The sequence below is a fragment of the Prunus persica genome, chromosome G5 (assembly GCF_000346465.2).
Source record: "Prunus persica cultivar Lovell chromosome G5, Prunus_persica_NCBIv2, whole genome shotgun sequence".
NCBI lineage: Eukaryota > Viridiplantae > Streptophyta > Magnoliopsida > Rosales > Rosaceae > Prunus > Prunus persica.
In genome coordinates, this window is record NC_034013.1 from 15931614 (window position 1) to 15943492 (window position 11879).

At 38.7% G+C, this 11879-nt stretch overlaps 2 protein-coding genes across 2 annotated transcripts; one reads left to right on the forward strand and one right to left on the reverse strand.

Moving 5' to 3' along the window:
* LOC109949275 lies at window positions 3668-6541 on the forward strand. Its single transcript, XM_020564487.1, has 4 exons — window positions 3668-4219; window positions 4822-5886; window positions 5994-6143; window positions 6280-6541. Exons 1-4 carry the CDS (start codon window positions 3765-3767, stop codon window positions 6284-6286), a joined length of 1677 nt encoding a protein of 558 aa, XP_020420076.1. The 5' UTR covers window positions 3668-3764; the 3' UTR covers window positions 6287-6541.
* Window positions 7015-10073, reverse strand: LOC18775671 (galactoside 2-alpha-L-fucosyltransferase). Its single transcript, XM_007209021.2, has 2 exons — window positions 9544-10073; window positions 7015-8703 (listed from the first exon to the last, which is right to left on the reverse strand). Exons 1-2 carry the CDS (start codon window positions 9791-9793, stop codon window positions 7238-7240), a joined length of 1716 nt encoding a protein of 571 aa, XP_007209083.1. The 5' UTR covers window positions 9794-10073; the 3' UTR covers window positions 7015-7237.

The window sequence follows — 11879 nt, forward strand, 5'->3', positions numbered from 1 at the left end:
GGGTATAAATATTGGCAAACATTTTTGAAGGGGTACCTGCAACTGATAATGTCAAAGGGGCTGGGTTAAGTGAAATTCCTAACAAGGGCAATTGCTAGAAGTTAGGGTTCAGAACTGAGAAAGGGAGCTTAGAAGTTGGGATTTCATTTTGCCAAAGGGGAAAAACGGATATGAAAAAATAAATGGATGGAATTGTGGGATTCTTTTTTTGGCGACTATTGACAACGTTGAAATTACTGAATTTGTAGAGGCGATGAGAAGAAGATGAAAGGACAAAAAAGTATTAACATGACTTGAGGCTTTTTCTTTAAGTCCTTAGAAGTTATTTTATAAATAGGTAAATTTATTTTTAAAATTTTAAAAATAAGGTGGGTGGGGAAATAAGACAATGGGGTGAAAATAACAACACTCACAATATAATGTCTTATCTTTGTTTTGATAATTTAATACTCTTTTTCTTTATAACAAGTGAATTATTTTCAGCCTTTAATTTAGTTACTTGTTAAAGGTCAATTAATTGAAGAAAAAAACTTATACAAAATCACTTAAGCATCCAATTACATAAAACCAAATCAAATGCATACCAATTCAATGTCTGAGAATGGTTGATTGAGCAGTTTGTTTCGGGTCTTTGAACAATGGCATAATTACAAGAGACATAAATATCATCCATAAACCCTAAATTCCCTGTGCCTCATCTATATCATGGTGTATTGGAAAAAATCTCAACCTTCCGCTGCCGCCGCTGATCTCACCTCCGATCAAGGCCATGCTTTGACGACGGCTTCACTCCAACATGATCTCCATGGGAAGTTACAGGAGATGGAGAAATCTCTAGGCAAGATATCGGAGATCGAGAAAACCCAAAAGTTCGAATTGCAAACATTAATATTGGAGCTGCTTCGCTTACTAAGCGAAAGTAGTGGTTGCCCCCTTCAACCTGGCAGTCACATGCCGGCAATCACCTTGACGATGGCTTCCGCAGCTGAGCCCACCCCTCGTCAATCGGAAGTGATGAAATCTCTAGCCGAGCTTTCCGCCCAGCAGAAATCCATAATGGAGGAGCTTCGCCTGATGCGCACCATTATTGCTAGCCCCAGTCAATCCCAAAGGACGACTCCAAACTTCACGGAGATTTACGAAACTCCAAGCCTTGAACCCTTTAATCCTTTCCCAAGGTCAGTGCATTATGGCTTAGTGGATTTCATCTTATCTTCTTAATTTTTGTTTCTCTGTAAAATTGTTGATGTTCTTCATTCACATTGTTGTTGTTACTTTTTTTTATCTCTAGGTAGGTAGGGGGTTTGATACTATTAACTTGACTTGTTCTATATATCTCTCTCTTCTCTGTCCAGCTTTCCCATGGTGCCACCAACGACAATAAATCAAGGGGAAGATAGATCTGTATATTTATTTGTGTCCTTTTATGATGGCCAATATACTGATGCAATCTATCAAGTGACGTTCAAACACGGAGGAGGAGTCACTCATGAACCCCCATTTGTTGAAGTTGAGGATGAGTTCTCTAATGGTTTTTACATTCAGGGTGCAAGAATTTTCAACCGCTCCGAATTATACATCCTTCTACAGGGAGGTTATAATAACCCTCTCCTGGGGGATTCTTCCAAGTCATTCGGATATATTATTAACACGGAGATTGGGTCATATTATTCATCTCTTCCTCCCAATCTAGCCTCTAAACCATTAGCAACTCTTGTGTCTGCGTATGACAAGCTTTACTATGTTGCATCTCCAGCATGCTTACAACCAATTACGGAACCGTCCTTCGAGAGATATGATCCTGAGCAAGACATTTGGGAGCGAATGCCTTCTTTTCCATTTTATCGTGATGATGGCCGTATGGAAATAATTGGTTATGCCGTTTGTTATGGTGTTATTTTGTTTTCATTGTGGGACTCCGACATGAATCTCGATGTTGTTGCTTTTCATGAGAGTAGAAACCAATGGAATAGAGTGACTTTTGCTTCTTATGCTCCTTTCCGAGGGAGGGCCGTGGTTGTAGGCAACACTATCTATGCCTTACATGCACTTATGGTGGAGGAGATTATAGCATTCTCCTTTAGGATGGACAAAGGTGATCACGGTGGCATTGCATATTCCCTAAGCCCACTGTTTATATTGCGTGGTCTGGAGATTGCGTGTCCGCCAGTGCCATTTTGTGAGCTTAATACAGGGTATTTGGTTCATTTGGGTAACCATGACTTTTTTCATGTGAAGACTGGCAGTCCCAATAGTGAAGCACATCCCAAGGTTCAATATCTTTGTATCACCATGTTTCAAATTGTTGTTGAAGGAGGAAAACATATGATCAAGACCATAAATTCAACTGTTCATCCTATGGATGTCAAGGGTCGTGATTGGTTCTTCCTTGAGTTCTGCTTCACGCCGTAAGTTTCCTTCATGTTTCTTGTGTTTACATTAATAAATTTATATTTGTACGTTGGGATTATGTCACCGTAGTTTTTATGTAATAAGTTTTCTCATTATTATGACTCAGTGAGTGCGGGGATTATGAACCCATAGAAGGGGACATTGTGACTAGAATAAATCAGCCAAAAGAAGAAGAAACCACTCTGGAGACAACTCAGGATGAGACTTTTTCTATGTGGGAGGTGACTCGTAGTGAGGTTCTTGCTCGCCAATGTCAAAGGTGAAAGAAATGTGTTTGCATGAAATCTTGTTATTTATTTAATGACGTGAATCAAAAGACTCAATTATACTTGCATGTCTTAATATTATCGGGTTTTGTAGAAAGAGGCCAAGAAAGAAGCCAAGCTGGAGTAACCGCCATGTAGTATGAAGTAGGTGCCAGGCAGCATGGAAAAGCCAACCAGAAAAAACCCAGGAATGTGAGAAGCTGTCTATATGACGAATGATGTTCGGCAGAAATTACTTATATAATTGTCAATTTTGGATTATGGGTTGTTGTAATTTTCATGGAGTACCGAGATTATTGGCTTGGCATTTGCTACATATCTTCCTAACTCAGTGATTTTTTGTTTTTTGTTTTTGGTTTTTGGGGGCATATGTATATATACAGTCCCGATCTCTTGGACCACAGGAGTCCAAGAGATTGTGGTCACCCACCGTTGGATATTAATCTAATGGTATAAAAAAAGTTTATTAAAATGAGTGCAAGAGTGAGTGAACCGTTGAATTTACATCCAACGGTGAGTGACCACAAATTTCTTGAACTCCTGTGGTCCAAGAGATCAGGACTATGTATATATATTTATTAAAATGTAGTTAAGTAATTGTCAGCTATATGACGAATGATGAGTTGGGAAGAAATTACTTATGTAATAATTGTCAATTTTGGATTACGGGTTATTGCAATTTTCATGTAGTTAATCATTTGTTTCAAGATTATTCACTTGGCATTTGCTGCATATCTTCCTAATTCGTTGCTAGTTTTTTCCCGACACAGGGGCTCGGATCCATGACACTTTGTTTTTTACACTAATTTTGATACAATTTTCACAACTTTGACATAATTTTGACACTAAAAGTTAAAATTGAAATGGTAATATTTTATTTAAAAGTGTCACCAGCTGACATAGTGATAACATACCATTTTATAATTTCTCCACCCGAACCAAGCATGACGAAACTTTCCTCGTATCACACACACCCCCAATCAAGCATAATAAAACTCCCCTCTACAGCGGCATCCCCAAACCCTAGAAATCACAACCTTCAGTGACTACTCAACCTTCATCTTGGGTAAAGGCCCTGTCTTGACCATGACTTCCAGCCAATATGATCCACAGGGGAAGTTACCGGAGATGGAGAAATCTCCGGTCAATATATCGGAGATAGAGAAAACCCAAACGTTCGACTTGCAAACGTCAATACTGGAGCTGCTTGGCCTACTAAGCGCCAGTAGTGGTATTCCCGTACCCGGCAGTCCCAGGCTGACGATGGCTTCCACGACCGCTGATCTCACCCCTGCTCAATACCGTGCCTTGACGAAGTCATCGGAGGTGCTTTCCGCCCAGCATTTTGCACAACTATTCGCCCAGCTTTCCGCACAGCTTTCTGCCCAGCAACTCCAACTGGCCGATTCGCAGAAATCAATACTGGAGTCGCTTCGTCTAATACGCTCCAGTAATGCTAGCCCCATTCAATGCACGACGACTCCAAATTTCACGGTGATTGACGACTGTCCCAACTGTGAGCCCTTCAATCCTCACCCAAGGTCAGTGCATTATGGGTTAGTGGATTTCATCTTATCTTCTAAATTTTGTTCTCTTTAAAATTGTTTTTTTTCTTAAAAAAAATCGAACAATTTTCTTTTTGTTTAGTTTTTAAGAGAATTTTGCATGCATCTTCAATTATATTTAAAGATTCTTGGTTGGACTATTTTTTCGGCTATCTTGATGCTACAAGAGGTTTTATATCTCTTTGCTACCATTCAGTTCACTTGTGTTACATATTCTTGAAATTGAGTTGGATTACCATCTCCTATTTCGAGCGCCTTTATCTGTTCCTTTGAGGTGTTTTCGTGCAAAAAATGTGTTATATTTTCTGAGGAATCGGATGTTATATTTTACAATTCTGGTCATGTATATATATATATATATATATATTCTATGAATTGAACTTTGCATTTAACTATGATCGATCTATTACCCTCTTTAATATTTACTGTTTTGTTTGTATTTGTTTCTGTGTATCTATGCTTACTAAAGTAAATGGTGCAGCTTTTACCTTGCTTCATTCATTAAATCTCTCTAGGTAGGTAGGTCTTTGAAAATATTAATTTGACTTGTTCTATATATCTCTCTCTTCTCTGTCCAGCTTTTCCGTGGAGCCAAAGCATGCATCGATGATGATAAATCAGGGGGAAGATAGATCGGTATATTTATTTGTGTCTTTTTATGATGGCGAATACACTGATTCAATCTATAAAGTGACATTCAAACACGGAGGAGTCAGTCATGAACCCCCAGTAGTTGGACTTGTGGCGGAGTACTATGACAGTTTTCACATCAAAGGTGCAAGGATTTTCAACCGCTCCAAATTATACATCATTCCACAGGATGGTTATAATAAAACTCCTGGGGCCAAATCTTGCAGGCCATTAGGATATAGTATTGACACAAAGACTGGGTCATATTGTTCATCTCTTCCTCCTAGCATAGCCTCTAAACCAGTAGGAACTCTTGTGTCTGCTTATGACAAGCTTTATTATGTTGCATCTCCAGCGTGCTCACCACCAATTAAGGAGCCCTCATTCGAGAGATATGATCCTGATGAAGACGTTTGGGAGCGAATGACTTCTTTTCCATTTTATCATGACTATGGGAGCCATACGAAAATAATTGGTTATGCCGTTTGTTATGGCGTTATTTTGTTTTCATTGTCGGACTCCTACTTGAATCCCTATGTCGTTGCTTTTCATGAGAGTAGAAATCAATGGAATCGAGTGACTTCTGCTTCTTATGCTTCTTTCAGAGGGAGAGCCGTGGCTGTAGGCGACACTATCTATGCGTTACATGCGCTTATGGAGGAGGTGATTATAGCATTCTCATTTAGGATGGACAAAGGTGAAGACGGTGGCATTACATATTCCCTAAACCCACAATTTATATTGCGTGGCCTGAAGATTGCTCGTCCACCAGTGCCATTTCGTGAGCTTAAGACAGGGTATTTGGTCCATTTGGGTAACAAAGACTTTTTTCATGTTAGGACTGGCAGTCCTGATGGCGAAGCATGTCCCATGGTTCAATATCTTAGTATCACCACGTTTCAAATTATTGTTGGAGAAGGAGGAAGACACATGATCAAGACCATACATTCAACTGTTTATCCTGTGGATATCAAGGGCCGTGAATGGTTTTCACTTGAGTTCTGCTTTACACCGTAAGTTTTCTTCACGTTTCTTGTGTTTTCATCGATAAAATTACATTTGTATGTTGGAATTGTTTTATATTTGGTATGTAATAAGGTTTCTCGTTATTATGACTCAGTGAGTGCGGGGATTACGAACCCATAGAAGAGGAAAGTGTGACTAGTATGAATCAGCCAAAACAAGAAGAAACCACTTTGGATGAACATGATAAGCAGTTTTTGATCCATGAGGGGACTCATCGTAAGCTTCTTGCTTACCCATGGCTAAGGTGAAAGAAATGTGTTTACAATAAAATATTTTTATTTATTTAATGACATGAATCAAGAGAATCAATTGTGTACATTTCCAAGTATTTTTATAGCCTTTGAGTTTAGTTTATCGTAATATATTATTGGGTTTTGCAGAGAGTAGCTAAGCTGGGGTAGCCGCTGTGTATCATGAAATAGGCGCCATGCATCATGAAAAGGCCAAGCACAAAAACAAACCCAATTAGGACCGCAAACCGAAGACACGGCGGAGGGAAGGATTACGAGTGGAAGAAGAAAAAAACCTGTAATGTAAGAAGGTGTTGCATGCATCTATATGACGAATGATGAGTTGGGAAGAAATTACTTCTATGTACTTGTCAATTTTGGATTATGGGTTATTGCAATTTTCATGTTGTTAAGCATTTGTACCCGGTATATATATATAGAGAGAGCTTCCATTGAGGGATCCCTCAAATCTTATTTGAGGGATACCCCTTGTAGGCCCTACTCCGGATTGCATTTCACTAATCCAAACCGTCTATTTTGTAGATACTCATTCAAAGATCATCTCTACAAAAAATCACTTGAATCAGATATCATTTGAACACTCAATTGAGTTATTAAAATTTTAGTATTTTTTTGAAGCACCATAGTCATTGATTTTGTAAGACACAATTGGATGAGGAAACGAGTTCCAATTTGTCTAATTCAAGCTAACAATGCCTTGGATGATTTGGACTTGGAGGTCAACTAATTCAAGCAAAAACTTAACTACAAGATCAATTAAGCATAACCAAATCAAATGTATACCAATTCAATGTCTGAGAATGGTTGATTGACCCCTTATTCTCAATTGCTATTGTTGTCGTTGAATCATAAAAAGGTTGAATATACTGCCAATGATATTATATACACACAAACACACACTCGTTGGTGTACCTGAAAAAATGCAAATGTTATTCATGATCAAAAAGTTACAACAGACATATAACCCAGCTACCAGTGCTCCCAAGTGGTCTTGGGTTCAAACCCCTACGGTACCCGTGTGTGTGAGTTTTCCCACCCTCCCTTACTAACTTTGGATATATAAATAAAAAACAGACATATAATGCAGCTACAACTCCTCATAACTATCAACCAACTTAAGACCCCAGCTCATATCCTCGCAATGCCTCACATGGGGAACTAATTTGCCAGTGTCCACTCCTGTCTTCGCCTTGCAATCATAGAAGGGAGGCGCGTGGAAGCAAGGCTCCATTGACATGGCTCGCTGACAAGGAGGATCGGGTGCTGTCCTGTTCTCTGGTTTGTAGAGTATCCATGGTGTCAGCCCTCCAAGACTCTGCGCCACATACCCAAAGGTTGACCATGAGCTTGTGACCAGCACATCTGTCAAACTTAGTAAGTACATTTCGGTCCATGCCTTGCGGTTGTGCATTAGCTTCTCAGTCTGTTGATACTCCTCATGACTAGGCTGATAAATGCCAATCACCTCCCCTGTCACAGTAGGATGCTCCCAATACATGTCCCTGAGCTTCTCAAAGTACCCAGAACTTAAAGATGTCATCAGCACAGCTTTAGACTTTGGGGTTCCCAATGGACTGACGATGAAATCCTGCCTGTTGATTTCTGGTAGCAAATTCTCCTTCACCGCACAGGCTAGGATCTGATCAAACACATGTTGAAAGGGGCCAGTTCCAGTATCAAAAACTCTGATCTGGATGCCTATTCTTTCATCTGCTTTTTCTAAATAAGATTGATAGTATCTAGTAATAAGTCCCCATACTACGTTTGTGGGGTGGAAAAGGTATCGACCCAAAAAGTGGAAAGCCGTTTCCTTCCTCGGGAAGAGATTATTTAGTTCTTGCTCAAAAGATGGGATCAAGAAAAGGGATGGGACAAAATAGTTATCTGTTTTCATGATCAACCACGGTATCTTTTGGAGAAAAGTTTGATCTTGGCTGCAGAAGAAAAGCTTATCTTGATCGTCATAATCATGGGCTAGATGGAGATATACAAAAGATGGCATCACCGAACCATCGGAATTTGTAAAGTTGCTATTCTTCTTCAGCATCTTCCCGTAACAGTGAGGTGATTTCTGATCCAAGCTGTCAAACTGATTCTTAAGGGGGAAATCCATGGGGAGGAACCACGAGACTTCTGGAAATGGTTCACAGAAGAGATCAACCATGTCAACTCCAGGGTCCACCAGTAAAACCCGGTTTGTCAGGACAGCATAAAGAAATGCTGAAGCTAAGGTCAATATCCTATTCCCTAATCCACTAAAGGAAATCCATACCACATAGTTACAATCCAGGGAGCTTGTGTGATAGCCAGACTTGAGTTGTTCTATGGTTTTGTTATAGAATTCAGTATAAGGTCCACACCGTTTATGTAGAGCTTCATAGCTTCGTAACTTGGATATAAGGTAAGAAGAGGGTCTGTATGGCAGTTCTTTACGATATGACGCTGACTGGTACCTGCTGACACAAGATCCCTCATCAAATCCATCAGCGAGAAGGCCTCTAAGCAATTTATCCTTTGGCACCTCAAGAGACCGTGAAAATTGATCTTCTGAATCTATGAATTGCAAAATGAAAAAAGAACGATGAAATATTAGAAGCTTGACAGAAGTAGACAGACCAGGAACTTTACATATATGCATCACTCAGAAGTAGATTATCAGAACCTACGAATACTAGAACAACCTATGAAGGGATTTATATCACCATCATAGCTGCATCATGTGACTCACAAGTAGGCAGACCAGGATTTTTACATGGATTGCATATGAATTTTCTGGCACTAAGAGAATAACCTAAGAAAGTGGGCAGTGACTGCATTTGAAAGCAAAAGAAAAAAATTGACAACACAAAGCAAAACACAAAAGGAGATTGAAACAAAGAAACTAAATGTGATAACACAAATGTTAAACAAAGTAGTTGGAAATGGAAACATAGCAGACAACTAAATATGATAACAAAGTAGTCAGAAATGGAAACAGAGCAGTACATTAACAACCAACAGCACTTCTTCCATTTTAGAAGACATACTGGTATCGACTCCACAAGAACCAAAGGATGAAAATCAGACAATGAAGCTGATGAAGTGCAGGATTTGATCCAACCTAAAGGCACTACGAGAACAAAAAGGTGAAGTAGAGAAGGCCAAAAAGTTAGCACAACCGCAAGCAGTAAAAGTTCCTCAAGTCCTTAAGTTCAACTTGCTCTCAAGAACTATAATGCAGCTCATGCAAAAGCTTCGAGAATGTCAATCAAATTGCAATTCTTTCAGCATATGATCCAATAAACAATCTCTCAAACCCAATTAAACTAAAGACTAAAAATTGGTACAAAAATCACAGTGAAATTAAAATTAACCAAATCCAACTATACTAAAAATTAAGCTTAAATATGTTACCTTTTCTGTGTTCCACTTCAAGAACTCGAGCTTTTGAAGTTTCAAAAACAGCATCCGAAGGTGGGTCTCTGAGAACCACATTCACTGAGAAGAGCACCGAAAACACAATCAAGCCAGCCACAAAGATCCCCATCACCTTCATCGAACTGAAACCAGATTTCCTATCCGGGTCCCTCAGAGCATTACGGGTATCCAAATCCAAGTGAGTAGATAAATGATCACCATCAAGGTTTTGCTTGAACCTCTTCATTTTCTGAAAATCTTCATCTGGGTATTGCCAAGACCCAGCTCAGGTCCACTTTGACGCAATAGTATTCTGATCTGGGTCTATTTGGACCAATGGGTGGTGAGGTGGATCGTAGAATTGTGCTTCCAGTGACTGGTTTTGGACTGTGAAGTTGAACTTGAAGGTTTGGGGGAGAAGAAGAAGAAGCCGGGGTGGCAGGGATACAGTACAATTGGTATTGAATAAGATTTGCTACAATTGGATAGATAGCCAATAGTGGCAGGCACGTCCAAAAATTCACATTTGATATGTCGGTGCGGCCATGTTCATCGTTGACGGGATGAATTGGTGTGGTGACTTTGTCAATATTTAACCTTGGCTTTTATATATTAAGGTTCAGATTTTATTGAACACATAAAAGTTCGGATTATTTGTATTTCATAGATCATTAAGGCTGAGGTAGCAATTTTCAAGTGTCAATGCAATTGTGATAACATTGATTATCTGAACTTGCATATGAAGTCAATATTTATTGGGTGCTTCAGGGTTTGAACCTTAGGTGGATATAGAAGAGTTAAATTAACTGAATTATACTTCTCGAACAGTCTCAATTTCTTGGACTACAGGAGTTTAAGATATTTGTGGTCACTTACCGTTGGATATTAATCCAATAGTTCAAAAAAGTTTTTTAAAAGGAGTGTAAGAGTGAGTGAACCGTTGAATTTACATTCAACAGTGAGTTAGGGCTCGTCAATGGGTGAGAGAAAATATCGGGCCGGGCTTGGCCGAGTTTTTTAAGAAAATTCAAAGCCCAAGCCCAACTCATGAGTCGGGCTTGAGAAAGCCCATCGGGCCTGGCCGGGCTAAGCTCAACGGGCCGGGCCTAAATGGGCCCTACTTCATTAAAAAAAAAATCATAAACTTAATCATAAGGGCATTTTAGTCCAAATTTGAGATTAAACTCACTTAATTCCAATATTTTCACATCAAACCAAATTCATAAAACACCCAATAAAGTCACACAACTTATAAGATTTTCCACATAAATAATAAAATCAAGTATTATTTTTGAGGTTATTACATAATTAGATCGTAATACGTTTTAAGAAATAATTTTTAAAAATAACAAGTATCAAAAAAATATATTTTTAAAAGATAGTATGAATAAATATGCAAATATTTGGTGATGTGTTCAAGAAAAGCATGATTATATTTGGTGGTACGATTATGTTTCGTGATATGATTATATTTGGTGATGTGATATATTGTTCATCTTATTTATATATATAATTGTTGAATTAATAATTGACACAAATTAATGTGCTAATCATCCAATTATAAACTAGGAATGAGTAAAGAAAAGTAAATAAAATTAAACAAATTATATAAGTAATTTAAGTGATATAATCCTAAACCTAAACTCTTATTTATACATAATTATATATGTAGGCGGGCCTAATGGGCCGGGCTTTTGTGGGCTGACCGGGGCGGGCTTTCTTGAGCTTAATTGGGTCAGGCCTATGGGTCGGGCCGGGCTTCAGACACCTAAGCCCAAGCCTAGCCCGGCCCAAGGCATGCCGGGCCATCTCAAAGTCCATAACAGGCCTGGCTTTTTTTCAATGGGCCGGGCTGGCCCCCATTGGTCCATGAGCCCACGAGCCAAATGATGAGGCCGACCACAAACCTCTTAGACCCCTGTAGTCCAAGAGATCAGGACTAACCCCTCGAGATTTCAAAACAAGGTTCGTAATATTTATGATTTTAAGTTAATGATTGGTTAAGGATTTTTATTCTCAACCATCCATTAGATGTGTTAGTGAATTTAATATGCACCATACATGCAATCTAATGGTTAAGATTAGAAATCCTTAACCAATCCTTAACATAAAATCCATGAAGCATTTTCAATATTTATAAATTTAATACGTTATCGTTTTTCTTATCAAGATACTATATTGTTCTTTTGCTTTCATTCTATGACTGTATGAGTGTATGGCACTATCACACGTACAAGTTTTTGTTTAGAGCGCTGAATTTATGTAATATTTTATAAAATGTGAAAATTAAATTCCGATTAACCTAATAGAGAATGATGAGAGGTTCATATTCA